This window comes from Gopherus flavomarginatus, chromosome 3 (assembly GCF_025201925.1).
Source record: "Gopherus flavomarginatus isolate rGopFla2 chromosome 3, rGopFla2.mat.asm, whole genome shotgun sequence".
NCBI classification, from domain to species: domain Eukaryota; kingdom Metazoa; phylum Chordata; order Testudines; family Testudinidae; genus Gopherus; species Gopherus flavomarginatus.
This window is the reverse complement of record NC_066619.1, coordinates 206,196,352-206,222,339: the sequence shown is the minus strand read 5'-3', so window position 1 is coordinate 206,222,339 and position 25,988 is coordinate 206,196,352. Positions and strand designations below refer to the sequence as shown.

The 25,988-nt window shown below is 45.5% G+C and overlaps 1 protein-coding gene across 2 annotated transcripts in view; it reads left to right on the top strand.

Moving 5' to 3' along the window:
• The window catches only part of PPID (peptidylprolyl isomerase D), a 49,513-nt gene that overhangs the window by 6,951 nt on the left and 16,574 nt on the right, over positions 1–25,988 (top strand). For both annotated transcript variants that reach the window (XM_050946590.1, XM_050946591.1), the window contains exons 3-9: positions 656–762; positions 4,616–4,804; positions 5,980–6,102; positions 8,167–8,273; positions 16,515–16,656; positions 25,262–25,348; positions 25,425–25,467. In XM_050946590.1, coding sequence (XP_050802547.1) covers positions 656–762; positions 4,616–4,804; positions 5,980–6,102; positions 8,167–8,273; positions 16,515–16,656; positions 25,262–25,348; positions 25,425–25,467 — 798 coding nt within the window. The remainder of the gene's footprint in view (positions 1–655; positions 763–4,615; positions 4,805–5,979; positions 6,103–8,166; positions 8,274–16,514; positions 16,657–25,261; positions 25,349–25,424; positions 25,468–25,988) is intronic.

Genomic DNA, 25,988 nt, shown 5'->3' with positions numbered 1-25,988 from the left:
ATCATTGACAATCTGGAATAGAAACTAGGCTTTCTGACCCCCTGTTCTTTCACTTAGGTGATGCTGTTTGACATTTGCAGATATAAATGAATCATTTAACAAAATATTTTACTGAGAGTGATAAATAGGTTAAGTGGTTTTCCAATTGAGGTGTGAGAGTCAAGTTTGGTTCAAAAAGCTGAAAATGGATAATTCGATGGAATCTGATAAGAAGTATTGTTCACTTTTTTGGGGGTATAACTGACTCACCTGTTTTGCTGATCATGATTCCTTCTTTACATTACCCTCAAGATTACAGTTCTGTTGACCGTCTTTCTCTTGCATAAAATAATTGTAAAAATACGTAGGCTATAGATGCAAGTTATCATCAAACGGTGCTATATACTAAGGGTGTATGGCTTATTTCTGGTATTGCACAATTATGTGCCCAGTGAGAAATTTGATTGAGCATTAGCCATTTTGCTTTTGCTATATTAAGCCACAAGAAGTCATGAATTTCTGGTTGCAACTATGGAAGTATGTAGGGGATTCAAATAATAAAGGAATTAAGGCTCATGTTGAAGAAGTGGGGTTGGTCTTCACCCTTGAATGTAATCCTGCTTAATGCTCTTCCTGCTTTGACACCATCTCTTATGACTCATTTTCTACTTAATAGTTATTAAGAAATTCATGATCCAGGGTGGAGACTTCTCAAATCAGAATGGCACAGGTGGAGAAAGTATATATGGAGAAAAATTTGAAGATGAAAACTTTCATTATAAGGTAAAGTAGTTAAAAATGCTAAATGGAATCAGTTTTTGAAATTAGGTTGGTTTGGTTCTTATTGTTCCAGTGGAATCTTAGTAAACTTATTATGATCCATGATGATGTCAGTCTACGAGGAGGTGAGAAAAGTACTAATAGCGTTACCTGTAAAATATTTCAGTTTTAGGGAAAAGACTATCACTCCTACAAAACAAGGGCCGCAGCACTTTATAGTTTTAAAAATCATGAACAGAATGACATCATTAAATTGTGCATTGTGTTCCTTGGCTGAAGGAGAGGAAATATTCCCTGATAAAATTATTACATTGACTATCAGAGGAACTTTATTTCTGGAGCAAAGTATCATATACAGTGGTTTAGAATAAATAAATCCTATAGGTTTTGTCATCGTATATTTGTGATTTAAAACAAGGGATTTCTCACATTTAATCTTATAAATTCAGAAGGAGGAATCTGGCATCTTTTTCCATTTTTTGGTAAATACTGGAGTCATGTTGTCTTTGCAAAATCCAGAAGAAGCAAAATTTGGGCAGGTTGGGAGAAAGTATTTACTTCCATGCAAATATTTTCCATAACAGGAAAAGAAACATTAATAAAGGCCATCTTACAGTCATGTTTTTGCACTCCTAAGGTTGCATTAGTTGGAAAGTCTTGCTGTAAACAAAATTTGTAGTGTCAGTGTGGATTCCATTATAGGTACATATGCAGCTCATGCATGCAAGATGGAATTTTATTTTAAATAGAAGTGTCCATGGGGCCATGCTTGCACCCAGTGCCTTCTTGTGCTCCTGTGCGAGAACCAGGGCTTTGGAGTGGAGCCTGGAGCAGTGGAGCTGCAGGTTTCCGCCTGGGGCTGGAGCGGAGCCGGGACACAGCTCCAAGTCCTGGTGGGAACATAAAGGGTAGAGTGACCATGACCGTCACTCAACTCCTTCTTACTGCGTGTGACAAAGAGATGGAAACCAGCAAGTGTCTACCCCACTACTCCTGAGTTTCAAACTTTTTGGTGAAGAAAAAGAGAAGAAAAGACCCATCTATGCCTCTCCATACAGCAGGGCTCGGCACTCTGAACCTACTGTTCTGTTGGATTCCAAATCATGCAGGTTTAAACCCTTCCTGGCCTGTGACAAACTTAATCTTGCTGGTCAAGGGACATAGTCAGTATCTGTTCTGCTTGAGGGGAAAGTCGCATCCCCAATAAGTATGTCGTGCTAATTTTTCTACTCAAGGACCTGCAAGTTGAGGGATGTACAGCTGAAACTGCAACTACTTGAGCAATTGATATATGGAGCCTACCATAGTTCCAAAGAATGGGAAGGTTCATCTTCAGCGAGAGCTCCATTGAGTAGACACCACTCCACAGCATCAAGCAGTGACAGGAAAGAAGACATAGTCAAAAACTGTGCCAACCATATTGGCATTAGTCTCATCGACACAGGTGAGACACCAATAACTTTGTTGGCACTGAGGCTGGTTGACTCAGCACTGCCATATAGAAGAGTTTCTCAATATGGGTAATATCAGTCTTGATACCAGAGATCCATGGTATTTACCGCACCCCAGGTTACGGCTACACTTGCAGCCATACAGTGCTGCTGCGGGAGTGCTCCCGCGGCAGCGTTTTGAAGTGCAAGTATGGTCGCAGTGCCAGCGCTGGGAGAGAGCTCTCCCAGCACTGTGGGTACTCTACTTCCTTGTGGGGATTAGCTTACAGCGCTGGGAGCCGTGCTACCAGTGCTGGGGCAGTGTTTACACTGGCGCTTTGCAGTGCTGTAACTTGCTGTGCTCAGGGGTGTGTTTTTTCACACCCCTGAGCGAGAAGGTTGCAGCGCTGTAAAGCGCCAGTGTAGCCAAGACCTCAGATAAGCCAGTCTTTCACACAGCTCTTTTAAAATCCACCTTAGTGATTTCAACTTGTCGCCTGGTGATGCAATCATGCTCTGTCTTCTCTCATCCCATGGTATCAGTTCCTTAAAGCGCTACTAGGCAATTCCCCACCAATGCATTTGTGCCATTTGAGCATCTGTCAGTATTCTTCCCGGTGTTACCTCACTCTGAAGATGATCTTCCTAGTTGCTATCACTTGAGCCAGAAAAGTGAGTGGTGCTTCAGGCTGAATCTCCCTATATAACATTTCATGGGGACTTGGTGGTGCCAAAACCTCATCTGAAATTCATCCTTAAGGTAGTCTCAGAACTTCATCTGAATCAATTCTATCAAGCTGCTTGTCGTCTTCCTGAAACCACATTTGGCACCAGTTGGAAAGAAATTGCACACACTGGATATGTCCAGGAGTTTGCTTTTCTCACTGACAGTACCAAAACATTCAGACATCCCCCTCCTGGTATGTTTCTGGTTAGAACTGTCAAGCCATTTCATCACAAGATATTAAAATGGATTATGCAGTGCATTTCTTGTACTACCAGTCACCTGTTTTATTTCTCCCACCAAACTTCCAAATTCACTCCATCAGAACTTGACATCTTCTGCCTATTTCAGAAGTGTGCCAGTATCAGAGATCTGCAAGGCAGCAGCATGGACCTTTGTCAAACACTGTGCTTTTAACTTAGCTACTAGGTCAGTTGCCAAGTTTGGGAGGACAGTCAGTATTCTACTGAGGCAGCTGAAACTCTTCATTTCCACCATCCTGAAGGGATACTGCTGCCAGCCACCTACTGTTGGATCCACACTGGCACATACTCCAAGAAGAAAGAATTGGGTACTTACCCTACTATAACTGTGGTTCTTTGAGGATGTTCTTTTGAGATCAGTGTGGATCCCATGACATGCTTCTCCATCCCTGCTTTCCAGTGTCCTCATCTGCTATGGGCTTCAATGTATGAGGGACTTGAGGGAGGGTGGTGGCTGTCCAACCCTTTTTGCCCTCATACTAGAGCACAAGGAGCCACAAGCATGTATAACTTTGCCAGACAATGCTATAAAAATCAATCTTGCATACATGAAGTGCACATGCACCTACTGTGAGATCCAGAGTGACTATGACTTCTTGAAGAAGCATGGCTTCTATAGGGTAAGCAACCATTCTTGTTTTGAAGATTTGAGCAAAGGCTATGTCGCAGTCTATATTTCCAATATACATGAAACTTTTTGGCTGTCATTTAGAAAAAAGTATTAAAGAGAAAAAAATCTGGATGGTGAGGCAAAATAATCCATGTGCTTACTTACAAGGAGGCAAAAGAATTGTAGGGGGAAAGTGTGTGATTATACAGCAATTAGTTTTTTAAAGTACAAGGCCTCAGTCCTGCAAACTGCATTTAAGTAACTCCGTTCCTGTGAATAGATGCATTAAGGTTAATGAGACTGACTACTCATGTAAGATAAGTAATGCACAAGTGTTTGCTGGATAGGGTTTAAGAAATTATTTAACATTTTCCTCTTAATTGCATTATTACTGAGTCAGTTACTGTATCTTGTTTTTTAAATGGGGCACAGAGAGCTGGTTGTAAGATCAGTAGATTGTATTAGTCAGCATCACATCAGGCACCCCTCAACTGATTTCTCCAGTTTTGGTATTTAGACAGCATGGAGCTGAATGATGCAGTTCAACAGCCAATGCAACATTTCTTATTAACTGATTAGTGATTTGGCACTTGATACTACCCAATCTTGCTAGCAGCCAACTATAAGAAATACAGTAAAGACAACTGTCCTCTGATGTCAGGGAAGATGAATCCAGTTGCAAATTATGTGTGGCCCTCAGGCCTCTTGCAGGTTGTCAATGTGTGCTTCTTATTTGGGGTACACTGGGTTTCCTGGTAGTATATCGCAGTAACCTTGTAGAATAATCAGATCTTACTTATATTTGCTTTGATGGTGTTTTCTCATACAGCATGATCAGGCAGGGCTGCTGAGCATGGCAAATGCAGGACCCAATACAAATGGCTCTCAGTTCTTTATCACAACGGTGCCAACCCCTCACCTGGATGGGAAACATGTGGTGTTCGGACGGGTGATCAAAGGAATGGGCGTTGCTAAAATATTAGAAAATGTTGAAGTGATTGGAGAAAAACCTGCACAGGTAAGATTAGGACATCTGAGGATACTTGTTCCATTATGTGGTGCCTTTTGTGAGAATTGTTTTAGTATTCTGTGAGAATTTAATTTTTAGTTGTGTTTTTCAGTATGATTCAAAATTGGTTTGCTTTTGTTAGATCAAAACTAGAAAAAAGTACAGCTTTTACTGAGCTTTGTCTCGCAGAACATGTAACATTTTTCAGATTAGTTTTTATCTTCCATTGTAAAAATGATTTCCAGACTAAAAGTCACAGGAGTGGAAAAGCCTTTTATTAATCCTGAATAAAATATTTAGATCAAAGAAAGTATTAAAAACTGGAAAAGGGGAAAATGTTACAGTATCTTGTAGTTAATAATTCTTAAAACTCTACATGTGTAACACTCTTACAAATGTTAACTAGTAATCGCTAATCAATTTTCACACCACCTTTGGAAATGAGGGAGGAAGGTAAAGTCTCTGCACCTTGAAGGTATGAGAAACTGAAACCTGTATAAATGAAGTTCTGACTTGCCAAATGTTGCAAAAGGAGTTCATGTTGCAGCTGAGTAGACATATGGAGTTCTTGGCTCCCATTCTGTGTTTAGGGGATGTGTGTGTGGGGGGTGGCGCTAATAATCTAACAGCATTGAGCAAACATTAGTACATTTAACACGGCTATGTTACGGGGTTATGTCTCTTCATCAAATGTAAAATGTGACTTATTATTTTTCATCATCTGTATCTCCTCCATAATATCTGAAAATTTTCCCTTGTTGGAAAAGAAAGCATTTATTTTGCTACCAACCTAAAAATATACGTTTTTCTTTTCATATGTGGTAGCCTAGATGAGCAATGCAGTCATTCCTAGTGTAATGGCGTCTTGTGGTGTGATCCTGCTAGATTTTTACAGCTAAGTGGTCTTAGGCTTGGTTGGTGCTTCCAGGAAACGTAGAGCAGCAGCAGGAAGTGTTAGTGTGTGTGTCACCCTTTCACATAATGACGTGTCTTCTTCACTGCTATAGTAGATGGTTTTTTTTACCTTGGTAATTAACATACATGAGCTATCCTGAGGTAAAAACACAGTGAAAACTAGGTACTTCAGTCTTACTTTCACTGGTCTTTCGGAAATACACAAGAACTAAAGCTTTCCAATTAGTGAATGGCAACATAGCATATTGTACGCCTCCTGTTTTTTACAGTTGTGCATTATTGCAGAATGTGGAGAGCTGAAGGAAGGTGATAACTGGGGAATCTCCCCAATGGATGGCTCTGGAGATACTCACCCAGATTTCCCTGAAGATTCAGATGTAGATTTAAAAGATGTAAGTGTTTTTTCTTTGAAGACAATTATTTTTTATGTGTAATGATGATATTTACATAACCAGATATATGATGGTTGTTGTCAGGTTCACCAGACCTCAGTTTATTTTTAAGAAGTCTGTTAGGGCAAGTTAGATGTAATGATGGGGAACTTTGTGATGCTTTTTTAGCTGCTCTTTTTAATGCTAACTCTGATTTATTTTTCCAGTGCATATAAGGCTAAGAACAAAACCTTCCACTTAGATGTTTTTTTCCGATTCTTCCTTTGTTTCTCAGTTCTTCATTGTGGTGCTGTAGTGACAAGTCTCCAGAGGCATAATTTATATAGGATTTCATAGTATTAATACTCTGGAAATTATTTAACGGTTTATTTAGTTGCTTTCTGTGACGCAATAGGGAGCGGGATGGATTGACCTGGGAATGTCATTTGGTTTTGCTGGAACTGTCTGCATGGGGGATGGAAGAGCAGGGGGTGACTTTAGGTGAGGGACTGTACCTGAGCCTGTTACCTGAGCCAGGATGGGGGTGGGGTGAGGCGACACCTTTGCCTGGGAAACTGGACACAAGGAGATGGGGAGGAAAGGAGGATTTTTTGGTTTCAGTTTTGGACTGGCTGGGAAGAGGCAAGGAACCCCAGGTCTGGGGTCTAAGATCTTTGCCCCCCAGAGGGACCTGGCTGAGGGGTCCTGGTTGTACCTATAAGCCCTGCTTGGGACTGTGTTCCTGTCGTCTAATAAACCTTCTGTTTTACTGTCTGGCTGAAAGTCACGGTGAATCGCAGGAAGTGGGGGGGGGGGGTGCAGCCCTGACTCCCCCACACTGAGACACTTTCCACAGTTAGAAAATCATCTCATTACCACACTTTTCACTCACAAAGCAATTTCTAGGCATGCCGTGTGTAGACAGACAACACTGCCATTATATTTGGCAGGATAGGCAGTTATCTGCCACATGTATAGTTTTATTGGGTCAGTGCTGCAGTGACTGAATGGAAATACTTTTTTGAAACTGAACTTTTAGAAGTCTCTATATTTTGCTGGGACGTTGGAGTAGGCTGTGGTATATAAATGTCTGTGGCTGTGGTAAAGACAGTACTGACTGCAGTTTTTTAAATTACCGATACAGAGACAGTTGTTAACACTTGAAAGCCTTGTACTTTCTAAGTTGAAGCTGGAGTGATGGATTTAGAACAGACAGTTAACTATCAGCTTTACTTTATGGGTCTAGAAGTGGTTTGAGGGAAGGACAGAAGTGTGTTAGTAGTTGATTGTTGGTTGGCGAGCGTATGCAGATCAAGTATCTGTGCCTTGAACTGTGGGAAACAAAAGACAATACTTTTGGGAATGAGAAGTTCTTGGTTATATACCTGCATCACTAACAAATCTCTGATTTTTTTTATGGATACAGCCAAAGCTTCTGTTTACCTGCTCTTGGATTAAGGAGGAATGAATGTTCATTCAAGTAACTGCGTTTAAGGGCAAACAATTAAATTAGTGATTGCATATTCTCTATTGCTGTCTATGTTTTGTTCTCTTAAGGTCCGTTCCCCTGATCCTAGAGGATAGGTCCACCAATAGCTATTAGACAAGATTGTCGGGGATGCAGTCCCATGCCCTAGGTATCCCTAAACCCCTAACTGCTAGAAGCTGGGACTGGACAACGGGATTGATCGCTCAATAATTGCCTTGTTCTGTTCATTCCCTCTGAAGCATCTGGTGCTGGCCACTGTCAGACAACAGACCAATGTTTCGTCCACCCAATATCGTGACCCAGCATGGCCATTCTTATGTTCTTACCCTCATGTACAACTCAATGAGAGTTTCATACTATTGATCAAGGAGAATGTGTTACCCATGTAATAGAATATTGTAGCCGTTTGAATATAGTTTTCTTTCAAAACTTGGAATAGTTGAATGTTTTGGTGCATTTTGGCAATCTTTGAAAGAGAGTAGACTTGGGATTCTACTGTTAAATATTAAGTAGTCCAAAGACTTGTTGCAGCTTGGTATAAATAACATAATTTAATACTTACATTTTATAGGATTTTTTTCTCGTCTTCTCAATAGGTTGACAAGATTGTGTCCATAGCAGAAGACATAAAGAATATAGGAAATACTTTCTTCAAATCACAGAACTGGGCAATGGCAACTAAAAAGTACACTAAGGGCTTGAGGTAAAGGTTCCTACTATTGTAAGTCAAACCCCCCCTTTGGATTGGAAAATGAATGTGATTTTTTTTTTTTTTTAGTTGCTCATTTAAAAATGAGCACATGCTGTACAAATGGGTCATCTATGCACACCTTGGACGTGTTTTGAAACACCAAGAGCAAGGTCAGAAAGAATTGCTTTGTGTATTAATTGCTTATTAATTCCAGTCCTGCGCTCATTTTCACTTGGAAACACAACATTTTGTTACATACTTTTTTGCTTTTTAAAAATGTAAAATTTCATTTAGTTAGAAATCAGAAAAACTTTCAGTAAGAAACTTAGAGGACTGAATGGTTCAGGACATGTGACACCTTCCACCTCTAGGTCACTGATATGAATTTGGTACAGATTTATAGTGACCAATAACCATTCTTGGTTGCTGTTCCAACAATTTTTTCTCCTCCCCCAGAGTCTCTGCAGTGTTTGCCAATGTCTCTCTACAACTTCAAATTTAGCCCTCACCTTCAAGGCCCTGACAGCTCTCTGCACTTGATTGTGTAATCTCTATACTCCTTGTCATGCCCGTTGCTCTACTTACTTGGCATGCTCCTGCCTCTCTCTCTCAAGCAACTCTTCACCTTTTCTTTAATGCCGTCCAAAGTTGTTTGGAATGTTGTCCTTGATCCTTGTGCCCAGGCAACCTTAGTCTCTTTCAAATCTTTCTGCTAGAGTGGCTTTCAGATGTCATTCTTACACTGACCTCTTCACCTGCATTCTTACTGATCATTGCTCACCAGACTTTGAATATAGTAACTTAAAATGCCACTGTCAAGTTAAATTACACCTGACTTTTAACTTATTAAAGAGCTAAAATTAGTATAAGTAAAAGAGATGAGGATGAAAATCAGTTGGTTTTTTTTTTGGTGTGCATTTGATAGTACTGCATATAGCCTGGTTTCAGAGTGGTAGCTGTGTTAGTCTGTATCAGCAAAAACAATGAGGAGTCCTTGAGGCACCTTAGAGACTTAAAAATTTATTTGGGTATAAGCTTTTGTAGGCTAAAACCCACTTCATCAGATGCATGGAGTGGAAAATACAGCAGGCAGGTATAAAAACACAGCACATTATACCTGCCTAGTGTATTTTCCACTCCATGCATCTGATGAAGTGGGTTTTAGCCTACAAAAGCTTATACCCAAATAAATTTGTTAGTCTCTAAGGTGCCTCAAGGACTCCTCGTTGTTTTTTCATATAGTCATTTTCATTGCAGTGTCATTCATTGGTCTTTGACACAACCGGGAAGATATTTTTTAAAAAATAAGACGATTGTAAAACAAAAAACACTGGCAGAGGCACCTCAGTAGCATGTGTAGTGCTGAAAATTACTTAACTCACCTTTTGAAATTGACTCAATATCAAGCTGTTGGTATTTTTCTAGAATTAAAAAATCCTAGCACTAAAAACAGCATTTAGAATCTAAAATGTTAAGCTTGGATACAAAACAAAAACCTTCAGTCTTTTACTGTTCTCCTCATCCGTCCCTGACCTCTCTTCCCTGCCTTTATTTCTTAACTTGTCTGGTATGTCTAATAGCTGAAAACTAGCTGGAGCTGGAACCCACTAATTTGTACTTGAAATACCATGCACACCCAAATAGTAGGTGTCTGTGGTAACCGTGTCACAGTTTCAAGGCTAAATGCACCTTTGAGTCCTTCCCCCTCCAATCCTCTACCCCTCAGGTGTGGCTGGCCTGCTGTCTCCATCTGCGTGGTCAGATACACCAAACCTGAGTGGCATTGTCACCCCATATGCTATGTTGCAAAGCCCAAAACAGGGAACCAGTCCCAATCCCACAGGACAGGTGAGCTTGCTTTCCAGCCCTGCCCCCCAACAGAGCTCCCTGCTACCCTCTTTCTGTGACTTATCTATTTTTTCCTGCATCCCTGCGATGAAACTTATGAAAAATGTCCATGACATAATTGTAATCCTAGACATCAGTAAAATTGGTACATTTTAAATCAATAGGATAGGTTCCTTGAGCTAATGGAGTCAGTGATAGCAGCCATAGGCTGTCGTTCTGTGAACTAGTCATTGGAGGAGGATGAGACGCATTTTGCCAGAGGTTTTCACAGATATTTGCTGACAACAGAGGAATGTTGAGGCTCAGGAATCTTGGGTTCCATTTCATGTTCTAGAGAGGAGGATGTTTTAGTGGGCAGACCCTGCTGTTCATTCTCACCAGCCAGTCTTTGTCCAAGTCCCATCTCCTCCCTCAGCTTCTCATCCGAGTACTCTCTCTTCTCTCTCAACCCATTTCTTTGCCCTAGTCCCAGTCTCCTCTCCTAACCACTCCCAGTCCACATCCCCCAGGCTCCCTCTCAAGGCGTCTCACCTCAATTTCCTCCCATCCTTCCGACTCCTCATCCAAGTCTTCCCACCCTGACTCAGGCTTCTTGCCCTCCCAGTCTCCCTGTTCATGTGATCTTCATCAGTCTGTCTTCCACCTGTCCCGCTCTCCCTGCTTAGGCATGTCATGCAAGTCTCCCCATACAGCCTTCTTACCCAGCCAGATCCAGTCTTTTCCCTACTCCCAGATTTTTCCTTCTTGCATTCCTCTGCCCTGAGTTAGGTTGCATCCTCCTCTATGCCTGATCAACCACAGGAGCCTGGAGAGAGACTCTGTTCACAGTTCTAGTGCCTGTTGCCACAGTGGCCAGGAGCAGCAATCACAAAGCACAGGTCCAGTTCAGCTGGTGCCCTGGATTGGAGCATGCTCAGTACAGATAAAATTTTCAGAGAATGTAGCTGTAAAAATTCTTATTAAAATCTCTATTGACCATATATGAATTGAGATTTTTCAGAGTTTCATAGCTTGGCCAAATTTGAATGAATTTTCATCCAAAGGCAAAAAGCATGGTCTTGACACCTGGGAGATTTATTTCCCTCTTTCCACAAGCCAATTTTCAAGTCTGCTCTAAAGCATTAGTGGCGCTAGAGCTATTCAGGAAAACAGTTTTGAAGAATTTTGACATGGACAAAACTGTACTTTAATCTCATTTTCAGAAATAGTTGAACTTTTTTCTGCAGAAACTACAAAAAAATTCAGCCTGAGGCAGACACCTGGCATGGAAAACTTCAGCCCAGTTGAAATTTACAAAGTATAAACTGTGGAAAACTGCTCTTTATTCTGAGAACTATTGGGCAAGCTGAACTATACATGGTGCTACCAACTCCACCTGTCTCACTTCCTGTCCTGGAACATTTGTTTGTTTTTGCTGGAAAATGGTGATTAGTTGAAATTAACATGTTCCATAGGAATGTGTTTGTTTCACTGACACTTTAAAACAGAACGTAGTCAGGTTTCCTGTGGAAAAACCTGTCATGTTTTCTACCCACCTCTGTTGCACCGTGGCACTCACCCAAGGCTGCCCTTTGATAGCAGTCCTGTGGAGCTGTTAGAGCTGGGATTTGCAGACTCCATCGCTCCGCACCCCGGTAGGCTGGTTGAAAGCCCAGTCTTCCAGGCTCCCTAGTAATTTCACCATTCCTCTTGCTGTCAGCAAAAAATTTTTGAACTTCGAATGTTTTCAAAAATTCAGAATTTTTCATACAAGGGAAAGCCTTTTTTGCGGCCAGCTATAGTTCCAGATGCAAAATTGGATTAATTAGTACTACAAAGATGTACATGAATATGCAGTCCTTTTGTTTACTAATTTTGGTATTAATTGGTTACTTCCTTGATATCTTTACATGTGTAGGCATTTAGGAAGTTGTCTGTAAATAAGAACTGCAGGATTGGCTGTCAGAATAGTGTCAGTTTTGTCCGAAAACTTTACATGGACTAGGATTTTTCTGCCAGACCACCTGTTTCCTCGTGTAGCGCTGCAGAAACCAAGATGAGGCATTCTAATTAAATGTTCTGAGATTTGAATATCGTCAGAGGCTTAACTGTTGACATAGGAATATAAGAGCTTGCATACTGGATCAGACTGTGGTATGTCTTGCCCAGTATCTTGTCTGTGACAGTGACCCCTACCAGAGCTTTGGTGGGAGTATACAGAACAGGGCAATTATGGAGTGATCTATACCGGCGTCCACTCCCAGCTTCTTGGTAGTCAGAGGTTTAGGGTTGTCCCGAGCATAGGGTTGTGTCCCTGATCATTTTGGCTAATAGCCATCAATGAACTTATCCTCCATGAACATATCCAGTTATGTTTTTGGGCATCACAACATCCCGTGATGATGAGTTCCACGATTTAATTGTGCGTTGTATGAAATGTACTTCTGTGTTTGTATTAAAACTGCTGCCTATTGATTTCATTGGGTGACTCCATTTTTTGTATTGTAAGAGAGGGTAAATAACTTTTTCCTTATTCATACTTTCCATGATTTTATAGACTTTTCTCTTATTTCCTTTTGTTGTCTCTCTTATAAGGTGAACAGTCCTAATCTTTTTTGGTTTCTACATACCCTTGATCATCTTTGTTGCCCTTCCCTGAACCTTGTCAATGCCACTATTTTTTTGCTTTGAGATGGGACGACCAGGGACTGAACACAGCACTCATGGTGTGGGTGCACCATGGATTTATATGGTGGCATTGTGATAGTTTCTGTCTTATTTTCTATCTTTTCCTTTTTGTTCTTAATATACTGTTAGCCTTTTTGACTCTGGCTGTGTATTGAGTGGAAGTTTTCAAAGAACTATCCACAGTGACTCCAAGATCTTTCTTGGGTGGCAACAGCTAATTTAGAACCCATTATATATGAATAGTTGGGATTATTTTTTTCAACGTGTATTACTTTGCATTTATCAGAGTTGAATTTCATCTGCCATTTTGTTTCCCAGTCACCCAGTTTTGTGAGATCTACCTAGCTCCTTGCAGTCTACTTCGGACTTAATTATCTTGAATAATTTTGTGTCATCCTTACACTTTTGCCACTTCATTGTTCACTCCCCTTTTCCAGATCATTAATGAATATTTTGAACAGAACAGGTCCCAGTACAGATATTTTGGGGAACCCCACTGTTCACTTCTCCATTGTGAAAACTGACCATATTCCTACCATTTGTTTCCTCTCTTTCAACCAGTTACAGATCCATGAGAACATGTCCCTCTTATCCCATGACTTTTTAATTTCCTTAAGAGCCTTTGGTGAGGGATGTTGTCAAGTGCTTCCTGAAAAGCAAGTACACTCTCTCTTAACTGGATCAACCTTATCCATGTTTGTTGACTCCCTCCAAGAATTCTAATAGATTGAGGCAGGATTTCCCTTTACAAAAGCCATGTTGGCTCTTTCTCAACAAACCATGTTTGTGTGTCTGATAATTCTGTTCTTTACTATTGTTTCTGCCAATTTATTTGTTACTGAATTTAGGCTCATCAGCGTGTAATTACCAGGATTACTCTGGAGCTCTTTTTAAAAAGTGGTGTTACATGAGCTACTGCTTCCAGTCATCTGCTACAGAGGCTGATTTCAAGATAGGTGACATAGTATAGTTAGTAGTTCTGCACGTTCATGTTTGAGTTCCTTCAGAACTCTTCAGGAAATACTGTCTCTTCCAGGTGACTTATTCCTGTTAATCAGTTTGTTCTAAAACTTCTTTTATTGACATCAATTTGGGGCAGAGGATTCACCTACAGAATTAATTTCCTTCCCCCTCTCCAGCTTGCTTTTTTTTTTAGTGTTTTATATAGCATCCATTGCTGCAGTATTCAGACATTTCACAGCTAAATGGGATCTGCTTAGCTAAGTCCCTAACGAATTTCAGTGATCCCTGCTCTCTTCTGTTCTTTGATTACAGGAAGCTCTGACTGAATTGAACATATGTGAAATCATGTTTGTTTATTTATTTTTAAAAGTCAATCTTGTGCTGATGGAAACACTGTTCCAAAGAGGAAGGTCTTAAAAATAGATGAATTGTGGAGTAGTCAGATTTCTTCTGTATGATCGTTTTGTTGCCAGGCTGACTTCATCTGATTATGCTTTCACCTTGCCTTTGTCAGCTGCATTATCCCAGAAGATCTCAACTATCTTTGTGGTTCGTGCATAGAGATGAAGTCACTGATGTAGTTTAGTCCTAACCCATGTTGACTTTGAAGTTCAGAAACAGAGCCTTGAACTGGCTATGACAAGTGTTGCAAGTGCATGCAGTACCTTGGGGGAAATGTATTAGGCTCATGTATCACTGTGCGCCAGGGTTTGTATGTATGATTGTGTTTTACTCCAAGAAGGAGGTTACCACAGCTCTTCAGGAACTAAAACAGTGGGAGTCATTAAAGAGAATCACTCAAGTTGTAATCACCGCCAGAGAGGTACTACATCGTTTGAAGGTTTATAAATTTTGGTTCAATTTGGGTTTCCAGAGTCTTGGAAAACAGGGCTTTTGGCATAAAAAGGCTGGGTTTAACCTATTGCATGGCCTTCTTTCTGATCCAGCAAATGGACAGGATCATCTGTCCAAGGGAGACCCCACAACCCTTGCAGAAGGGTTGGAAGGACAATGACTCACTAAGGCCCCATAAGACTGATGGGTGACCTCGGGTAAGCTTTTAGCATGCATGTAGGCATTTTCACTTTGTTTTCTCTGTAATGCTTTTACCTTGAGCCATGTAGTAACTTGTAACTGCTGGCAAATAGAGAGCCATTGGAGAGAAAGCAATGGCCTTTAGGTAGTCTGGCTTGTTTGCCCTGTACTGTGATATCTCAGGGAGCTGTGCAACCTTAAAAACCCCTGTCAGAAGGGAGTGAAACAAGGGTTCCTGCCCAGGGCCTGGTGCTGGCAGGAGATCTGAGACTTGGTTGGGAATTCCTGGAGTGGACAATGGAGCCGGGTGTGGGAGATGCAGGTGAAGTTTATTCAAAACTATGACACTAGCATCACAAGGAAATGGGAGCTATACCCCTCCTCTTTTCTCTCCACTAATTTTCTTATGGCAGTCTTGTTTGTTGGAGGTAGATGACTGCATTTTGCAAACTCTGCAGCTTAGATTGTTTATCTGTACAGTCCCAAATACAAGTAGTTAAAATAATTCAGGTAGTGTAGCCAAATACTTGGAGAGGAAGAAGGGGCAATGTGGTTAAAAGATGATTATTTAAAATGGAGTGCTTTTAAAAAAAAAAAAAAAAAAAAAAAAGCTAATTGTAGGAAGCACGACAAATTCAGTTTAATTCCTTTATATAACAATATAACAGCCATCGATGTTTAGAAATAGTAAACCAGGGGTTGGCAACCTTTCAGAAGTGGTGTGCCGAGTCTTCTTACTCACTTTAACTTAAGGTTTCGTGTTCTGGTAATACATTTTAACGTTTTTCAGAAGGTCTCTCTCTCTCTCTAACTAAACTATTGTTATATGTAAAGTAAACAAGGTTTTCAAAATGTTTTAAGAAGCTTAATTAAATTAAAATGCTGATCTTACGCCGCTGGCCCACTCAGCCCGCTGCCAGCCTGGGGTTCTATTCACCTGGTTTGGCAGCAGGCTGAGCAGAGCCTGCAGGACCCTGGCTGGCAGCCAGGAGCCCAGACTGGCAGCTGGCTGAGCGGAGCCGGTGGCTGGGACCCCAGAGCTGCAGGTGGGAATGTGTGTGTGGAGTGGGAGATGGGTACAGGAGCTCCCATTTGGTGCTCAGGGTGGGGATGGGGATGTGGGAGGCTGTGTATGTGTGGGGGGTGCAGGAGTCAGGGCTGGGGTTATGGGGCATGCGGGGTCAGGGCAGAGGGCTGGGGTGCTCGGCTCGTGGGGGTGCTCCCAGCACCCTGTCATGAGCAGCTCAAGGCAGGGGGCTGAAGGGGATATGCCCTAATTTCCCCCCCACTCCCCATTTTCCCCAGGGCCCTGTCTGTCCCCACGTCTTCTCGGCCTCCTCCCCGGAGCAGCGAGCATACTGTGGCTTCGCTCCCCCTTCCCCTTGCTAGGGTGATCAGCTGATCGGCGGAGGGGTAGGAAAGCACCATGCTGAGGGAAGAAGCCGAGGAGGATGGAGCTTGGCTGCTGGCAGGACCAAGCTTCTGCCTCCTGCCCCCGCAAGAGAGAACAGTGGGTGGAGGGGCTGAGACCCCGGCAGGTAGCGGCGTGCTATTAAAAATCGGCTTGTGTGCCGTCTTTGGTAAGCGTGCTGACCCCTGTAGTAAATTAAGGTGGATAAGAGTACATGTGACTGGTAGTTCTTGCATACACTTTCAGCAAGATAGCAAAGGGCAGAAAAGTTAATAGTGCAAGGTACAGTATATAAACTAATACATAACACGTAAATTTGTTTTGTGCAGGTACGTGGAGGCTTCTAAAGCCATAGCGGAGGAGTCAGATACAGCAAAGTTGAATCCTGCTGCCTTGACCTGCCTTTTAAATATTGCTGCTTGTAAACTGAAGGTGTCAGACTGGCAGGCAGCTATTGAAAGTTGTTGTGAGGTATGCTAAATTTCATCTTTTGATTAGGAGAAAGTGATTTGGAAAATAGACTAAAAGCCTTCTTTCAAAATCAGGTTTGGAAAGGCTCATTTTCCTATAATAAAGGAAGATAAGCGAATTTTTAGTGCAAAACGATTAATATACATTAACTCATTTTTGGCAGGCTGTTTACTTGTTCAGAAAAAATTAGTGGAGTCATATAAATATCACAGAATACGAGTTACTATTTATTGGAGCTAAATGTGAGCTGTGCATTTCCTGGGAGCACTTCTAATTTGTATAGAACAATAGATTCCTTGTTTCTGAAAGATAATATAATCTTTTTATAGGTGTGTAGCATCCAGCAAGCTTTACCCTCACTCTTTGAATCAGATTTCTAGTTTTATTTTACAGGTTAACTGTAATGAATGGATAACTTTGGCTAAATGGTAAGGAAAAGGCAACAAGAAATGAAAAAGCAATATAGCAAATTGATGTAAATTGGAAACAAAGTGCAGAACATTAGTAGAGAAAACTGAGGAAAAGACGGTTACTCACCTTTGTAACTGTTGTTCTTCGAGATGTGTTGCTCACATCCATTCCAGTTAGGTGTGCGCGCCGCGCGTGCACGTTCGTCGGAAACTTTTTACCCTAGCAACTCCAGTGGGCCGGCAGGTCGCCCCCTGGAGTGGCGCCGCCATGGCGCCCAATATATATCCCTGCCGGCCCACCCGCTCCTCAGTTCCTTCTTGCCGGCTACTCCGACAGTGGGGAAGGAGGGCGGGTGTGGAATGGATGTGAGCAACACATCTCGAAGAACAACAGTTACAAAGGTGAGTAACCGTCTTTTCTTCTTCGAGTGATTGCTCACATCCATTCCAGTTAGGTGAATCCCAAGCCATACCTAGGCGGTGGGGTCGGAGCGAGAAGTCGCGGCATGGAGCACTGCAGATCCAAAGGCCGCATCCTCTCTAGACTGCTGGACCAGGGCGTAGTGGGAAGCAAAGGTGTGGACCGATGACCAGGTCGCTGCCCGACAGATTTCCTGGATGGGCACACGGGCGAGGAAAGCCAGCGACGACGCCTGCGCCCTGGTAGAATGCGCAGTCACACGGCCCGTAGGGACGTGGGTCAAGTCATAGCAGGTCCTGATGCAGGACGTTACCCAAGAGGATAACCTCTGGGAGGAGATAGGAAGCCCTTTCATGCGGTCCGCTACTGCCACGAAAAGCTGGGGGGATTTGCGGAAGGGCTTGGTCCGCTCCACGTAGAACGCGAGAGCCCTACGGACATCAAGCGAGTGGAGCTGCTGCTCCCTGCCTGAGGAGTGAGGTTTCGGGAAAAAAACCGGGAGGAATATCTCTTGGTTGACGTGGAAGGCTGAGACCACCTTGGGGAGAAAAGCAGGGTGTGGTCTCAGCTGCACCTTGTCCTTGTGGAAGACCGTATATGGGGGGTCTACCACAAGAGCCCGGAGTTCCGACACCCTTCTAGCTGAGGTGATAGCTACTAGAAAGGCCGTCTTCCAAGAGAGGTAAAGCAGGGAGCAAGTGGCTAACGGCTCAAAGGGGGGGCCCCATGAGCCGGGACAACACCAGGTTAAGATCCCAGGTTGGAGCAGGGGGACGGACGTTAGGGTATAAACGTTCCAACCCCTTAAGGAATCTAGACACCGTCGGGTGAGAAAAAACAGAGCGACCATCCGCACCCGGATGAAAGGTGGAGATAGCTGCTAGGTGGACTCGTAACGACGATATGGCCAGACCTTGCCCTTTGAGGGACCAAATGTAGTCTAAGATGTTGGCTACTGAAACTTCCATAGGGCGGAGATTTCTCTCCACGCACCAATAGGAGAATCGCTTCCATTTGGCCAAATATGTCGCTCTTGTGGACGGCTTTCTGCTGCCCAAGAGCACTTCCCTCACCGGCGTGGAACAGCGCAGCTCAGAGCCAGTCAGCCACGCAGGAGCCACGCCGCTAGGTGCAGCGACTGCAGGTCCGGGTGACAGAGGGTCCCGTGCTCCTGGGTAATCAGGTCCGGATGAAGGGGCAGGGGAACTGGGTCGGCTATGGCCAGGTCCAGCAGCATGGGGTACCAGTGCTGTCTGGGCCACGCCGGGGCTACCATGATCACATGAGCCCTGTCCCTGCGCACCTTCAGAAGGACCCTGTGGACCAACGGGAATGGGGGAAATGCATAGTACAGGTGGGTCGACCACTGGATGAGGAAGGCATCCGCTATCGACCCGGGTTCCCTGCCCTGAAAGGAGCAGAACGCTTGGCACTTCCTGTTCCCCTTGGCCGCGAAGAGGTCCACCCGGGGATAACCCCACCTCCGGAAGATGGAGAGGGCGACGTCCGGGCGAAGGGACCACTCGTGTGACAGGAAGGATCTGCTCAATCGATCCGCCAGCGTGTTCCGTACTCCGGGGAGGAAGGAAGCCATGAGGTGAATGGAGTGGGCTACACAAAAGTCCCAGAGTCGTATCGCCTCGTGGCACAGGGAGGAGGATCTGGTGCCGCCCTGCTTGTTGATATAATACATGGTCGTCGTGTTGTCGGTGAACACCGCGACACAACGACCCTGGAGCTGATGACAGAACGTTTGACAAGCAAGACGGACCGCTCTCAACTCCCGCATGTTGATGTGTAGCCCCACCTCCTCCTGGGACCACAGGCCCTGCGTCCTCAGGGTCCCTGCGTGGGCCCCCCAGCCGAGATCTGAGGCATCTGTTGTTAGGGACACCGAGGGCTGAGATGGGTGGAAGGGGAGACCCGCACACAACACTGACTGGTCCAGCCACCAGCGGAGAGAATCTAAGACCCTCTGGGGGATCGTGATTAACATATCTAGTGGCTGTCTTGTCGGCCTGTAATGACTGATGAGCCACAACTGGAGTGGCCTCATGCGGAGCCGAGCGTAATTGGTCACGAAAGTACAGGCCGCCATGTGGCCTAACAGGGTTAGACACGTCCTCACTGACGTCAGGGGGGCTGTCTGTAGTCGTTGCACGATTGCCGACAAGGCCTGGAACCGCTGCAATGGCAGCAAGGCCCTGCCCACAGTGGCGTCCAGGACGGCCCCGATGAATTCCACCCTTTGTGTGGGGGCCAGGGTGGACTTGTCTGTGTTCACCAAGAGGCCCAGAGTGGTGAACATGTCGGTGATCACACGGACATGGTTGCAGACTTGTTGTTCCGACGTGCCCCGAATCAACCAATCGTCCAGATACGGGAACACGTGGATACGACTGCGCCGAAGCTGCGCCACAACAACTGCCATGCATTTCGTAAACACTCTCGGGGCCGTGGACAAGCCAAATGGGAGGACTGCAAATTGGTAATGCAGAGACCCCACAACGAAGCGAAGGAAACGTCTGTGGGGTGGCCAGATAGCAATGTGGAAATACGCGTCCTGCATGTCGAGGGCGGCGTACCAGTCTCCCGGATCCAGGGATGGGATAATGGTCCCCAAGGAAACCATGCGGAACTTCAACTTCACCAGGTACTTGTTGAGCTCTCGCAGGTCGAGGATGGGCCTGAGGCCTCCCTTGGCCTTGGGGATCAGAAAGTAGCGGGAATAAAACCCCTTGCCTTTCTCGTTCTCCGGCACCGCCTCTATAGCTCCTTTGCGGAGGAGCGTCTGCACCTCCTGCCGAAGGAATTGCTCGTGAGAGGGGTCCCTGAAGAGGGACGAGGAAGGGGGGCGGGGAGGAGGAAATGAAACAAACTGCAGGCGGTATCCCGACTGCACCGTGCGTAAGACCCAGCGGTCTGATGTTATTAGGGACCACGCCGGGAGGAAAAAAGAAAGGCGGTTGGAAAACGGGGGGAAAGGATCCAATGGGGAAACTGTTACTGCGCCCTCGGGCGCACCTTCAAAATGAAGGCTTGGGACCAGGCGGGGGCTTAGAGGAGCCTTGGTTTTGGCCCCCTTGGTTCCCCGAGTGCCTGCGCCTTCCGTTCCTGCCGCGGCGCCTGTTAAGGTCCTGCCGCTGGCGGAACTGGAGATACGGCCTGCGCTGTTGTTGCTGTTGCTGCGGCCGGAAGGGTCTGCGCTGCGTCACTGGAGTGTGCATCCCCAGTGACCTCATGATGACGCGGTTGTCTTTTAGATTCTTTAGTCTAGGGTCTGTCTTATCCGAAAACAGCCCTTGGCCTTCAAAAGGAAGGTCCTGTATTGTGTGCTGGAGCTCCGGCGGAAGGCCGGAAACCTGCAGCCAGGAGAGGCGACGCATTGTTACACCCGACGCGAGGGTACGGGCAGCCGAATCCGCAGCGTCCAGAGAGGCTTGCAAGGACGTGCGTGCGACCTTCTTGCCTTCCTCTAAGATGGCCGCAAACTCCTGACGAGCGTCTTGTGGCAACAGCTCCTTGAATTTGTCTGCTGCCACCCAGGAGTTAAAGGCGTATCTACTTAACAGGGCCTGTTGGTTGGAGACCCTGAGTTGCAGCGCCCCCGCCGAGTACACCTTACGGCCGAGGAGGTCCATCCGCCTAGCCTCCCTGGATTTGGGGGCTGGAGCCTCCTGACCATGACGCTCCTTATCATTGACTGATTGGACCACCAGGGAACACGGAGTCGGGTGTACGTGGAGGTACTCGTAGCCCTTAGAAGGAGCCATGTACTTCCTCTCGACGCCCTTCGCAGTGGGAGGAATGGAGGCCGGGGACTGCCAGATGGTGGTGGCGTTGGCCTGGATGGTCCGTATGAACGGCAGGGCGACCCTGGTGGGAGCGTCTGCGGAGAGGATGGTGACAATAGGGTCCTCTACCTCCGAGACCTCCTCGGCTTGTAGACTCAGGTTTTGGGCTACTCGCCGGAGGAGGTCCTGGTGCGCCCTGAGGTCCAGCGGGGGGGGGCTGTTGGAGGAGGTCCCAGCCACCGCTTCATCAGGGGAAGAAGATGAGGAGACCCCCGGCAAGAAGGTGTCTAAAGGGGGGTCTCCCTCGGCCCTCGCCTCTGCCTCAGGAGCCAAAGTGGAGTCCTGTTGCTTGGATCCTTCCTCCCCATCCGGGGAGGGAGGGGGGCGAGACAACGAGGCCTCAGGTGCCCTGCGCTCTGCAGTCGCCGGCCTAGCAGGGAGCTGTTGGGGGCCCTGGGCCTGATGATACGCCCAGGGTGTCCAGAAACCCCATTGCTGTGGGGCTGCGTCCTGCTGTGGAGGCTCGCTGAACAGCGCCGCCTGCCGGTCGGTGCCCAGCGCGTACCCACTGTCCGCCAGCGAAGACACGGACGGCTGCCTCGAGGGCCATGGCGGAGCGGACCCTGGATGGTAATGGTCCGCGCGGGCCGGCACGGGCGATCGTCTCGGTGCCGGGGACCGGTGCCGGGAGTCGTAACGGTGCCGGGAGCGGGACCGAGTTCTGCCACGGTGCCGGGATCTGGATCGGTACCGGGCGCCGCTTCGGTGCCGGGATCGGGACCTGCCACCGGTTCGGTACCGGGAGGTCGACCGGGACCGGGACCTGCCACCAGCTCGGCGCCGGGAGGTCGACCGGTGCGGCGAACGTCTGGATCGGCTCCTGGACTCGCGGTGCCGGTAACGACGGCTGGAATCTGACCGCGACCGTCTCGGTGTCGACCGGCGCCGCGAGTGCGACCGGTACCGCTGAGGGGAGCAGTGCCGGGACTGCGAGCGGCGGCGGGATCTGGAGCGACCTTGACGTCGGGACCTGGAGCGAGAACGAGAGTCCCGGGACGGTGCCGACATCATAGGCTTGCCTCTGGACACAACCCGCACCGGAGGTACCGGGGGTGGTAGCTGAGTGGGCTCGGTCATGGCTATGAGGTCCCGTGCCGAGGCGAAGGTCTCTGGTGTAGATGGCACCACTATCTCGACCCCAGATGTCATGGGGGAGCTTGGCGGCACCGGACTCGACGGACCCGCCGGGCCCGGAGTCGACGGTGCCGGCGGCGCCGCGGCCGATGCTGAGGCCGGGCGCTCCACTCGGGTGTGCCTGGCCGGAGTAGTGGACTTCGACGGCCTAGGCTCTGTCCCCGGTGCCGGAGAAGGTCGGTGCCGGGGAGTCTTCTCGGTGCCGGTGCGATCCGGTGCCGGCGCCGACATCACGGCCTGCGAAGCCGCCGGGTCAAGTGCCGCTTCCAGGAGGAGAGTCCGGAGCCTTTGATCCCTCTCCTTCTTAGTCCTTGGCTTAAAAGCCTTGCAGATGCGGCACTTGTCGGATCTATGCGATTCCCCCAGGCACTTCAGGCACGCGTCGTGGGGGTCGCTCGTGGGCATAGGCTTCTTGCAGGCCGCACACTGCTTGAAGCCCGGCGAACCAGGCATGAGCCGGGTGCCGGGAAGGGCTAAGCCCCCGGCGAAAAACTATTTACAACTACTTAACACTTAACTACTACTATCTAACTAACAGTCTAATTAACAACTACAATAGAGATAACGATAGAAAAACAAGGAGAGCTAGGGACGTGGAGGACAGCTATGCCGCGCTCCACAGTTCCAACGACCGACACGGCGGTAAGAAGGAACTGAGGAGCGGGTGGGCCGGCAGGGATATATATTGGGCGCCATGGCGGCGCCACTCCAGGGGGCGACCTGCCGGCCCACTGGAGTTGCTAGGGTAAAAAGTTTCCGACGAACGTGCACGCGCGGCGCGCACACCTAACTGGAATGGATGTGAGCAATCACTCGAAGAAGAACTCAAGGGATAAGGACAAATAGGAGTTAAGTTTGAGGAACAGAAGAACACCTAGCAACAGTTAAGCCCATAACTATTTGGAGCTCATAAATTAATGAAGAAAAAAGGCAGAAGTGTTCAGTAATCGTTACATATTCGGAGAAAAAAGCAGAATGATGTACTCCTCACAAACATGAAGTATTTTCTGGACTATTAATAATTGAGGGCGTTACACAACTTTTACCAGGTAATTTTTATTGGTTGGTCCAATAAGATATTACCTCCCCCATCTTTTCTCTAACATTACTGCAGATAAACACTTTGGTATCAGCAGGCCCAGATAACTTGCATTCAACTGCTGAAAGAGTCAGCTGAGGCAATCTCTCGTCAGCTGATCACTTTTGATAAATCTTGGATTGCCAGGGAAATTCCAGAAGATTGGAAGAATGCTAGTATTTAAAGGCAAACACAATGAGCCAGGTAACTGTAAGCCAGCTTGCCTGACATCAGTCCTGCACAAAAGAATGGAAAAGCTGATAAAGGACTCAATAGATAATACATTAAAGGATAAGAGTAGAATTAATGCCAGTCAGTATGGTTCTTGTCAAACAAAACTGCTTTGAGATTACAAACAATATCATGTCAAACATGCTTTTAGATTACAAAATTTGATAAACTGTCTAGCTGACATCTCAAAGCAGCTGTCAGTAGGGAATCATCATCAAATGAGGGAGTTTCTAGTGGGATTCCATATGGCTTGGTAATAAGCCTGGTGCTAGTCAATATTTCCATCACTGATCTGGAAGTTAATATAAAATTGTTGCTGATTTAAAATTGCAGATGACACAGATTGGCAAAATGGTAAGTGATGAAGACAGGGTAGTCCTACAGAGCAATTTGGATTGCTTGTAAGATGTCCCCCTTCAAAGTGTAATATAGCCAAATGCAAAACTATGCATCAAGAAACAAAGAATGAGGGGCTGTATCCTGGAAAGAGACTCTGGAACAGATTTTCGGGGTTACAGGGGACAAATAATGCAGCAATGAACTCCCAGTATGATAAAGTGGCAAAAAGAACTAATGCAATCCTTTGATGTATAAACGGGAGCAGTAAGAGTAAAGAGGTGGTTTTACTTCTCTATGTAGCATTGGCGAGACTGATACTGGAATATTTCACTCAGTTCTGCAGTCCACATTTTTTAAAGGCATTGAAAAATTGGAGGGGGTGCAAATAAGAGACACTAGAATAATTTGAGAATGAGAGTTTTGTTTATCAAAATGATCAAGAGGTGATTTTATTAGTGTACAGGTACCTACAGGGGGAGAAAATAGTGAGTACTCTAATCTATCCGAGAGAGGCTGAAAGATTAAACCAGACAAATACAAATGAGAAATAAGGTCCAAATTTTTAATAGAAGATGATTAATCAAACTACCAAGGGAATTTGTGGATTCTCCATCCCTTGAGGTCTTAAAAATAAAGACTGTGTACCTTTTTGGAAGATATGGTTTAGCCAATCAAGTTATTAAACTCACTGCAGGGGTAACTGGGTGGAATTTAATGGCCTGACTTATTGATGAGATCAGACTGGATGATTTTAATGGTCCTTTTTGTCCTTAAATACTCAATGAATCCATTATTTAAGTAGTTAGAAAATTTGCAGTTATCATACAAATCTATCCTTAATACCACCATCCCTGAATTTTTTGGGGTAGGAAGAGCTGCACCTGCTTATGGGCTCATTCGGTAGGCAGGATATTAGCACTGTTAATATACAATACAACAATGTGCTAGATAAACTCTGTTATGGTAATACTGCACTCTGATTAGATTGATGGTGCTTTCATTTATAAAGTTGATTTATTTTTAGGCAGCTTACCCTTAAAATAGATGGGTTGCCTAACTGTGGGTGTTTCAGTGCTCTTCCTGATAGTTGAAGGCTTTAGAGTACACCAATACTAAACCATTTTTACTCATTTTGCAGGCACTTGCACTAGATCCAGCAAACACCAAAGCACTTTACAGGCGGGCTCAAGGCTGGCAGGGAATAAGAGATTTTGATCAGGCACTGGTAACTATTATTTTTGTGGCTGTTTTTTAATGGATCAATAAAGCATCTACTTATATTTTTGTATTTTTTATTGAAGGCTGATCTGAAGAAGGCTCAGGAGATAACACCTGAAGATAAAGGTAAACTGGCAGGCTAAATTTAGCAATGTGGCATGTATTCTCTTTAAGAGGCTTTTACATAGTATTACATTAGAACTAACAGTGGACCTGATAAGACTGAGGATTTTTCATTTTGTGAGGTCCCTACTTTGTAAAATTGGCAAAACTTCAGATTTTCAGAATCCACCTTTCTTGTATGTGCACCTGCAGCGTATAGAATGCAGAGGAGGTCTGCTGCTGATAGCTGTCACTCTTCCACTAGCATGTGTGGAGAAAAGTTTTCTGCCTTATCACTGTTTTTTATAGAGGGAGACAAAGTGGGTATTCACCCACGAAAGCTCATGCTCCAAAATGGCTGTTAGTCTATAAGGTGCCACAGGATTCTTTGCTGCTTTTATAGAGGGAGAGGCATTCATATCCTTGGGTCAGACAATTCTGCTTTGGCAAGAACTAATTAGGGTTTGCGCATCCTTTATCCCCAAAAAATCTGAAGTTGCTTTCTGGACTGATTCCGTTTTCTGCTGCTTAAGTGAGTGTTACTC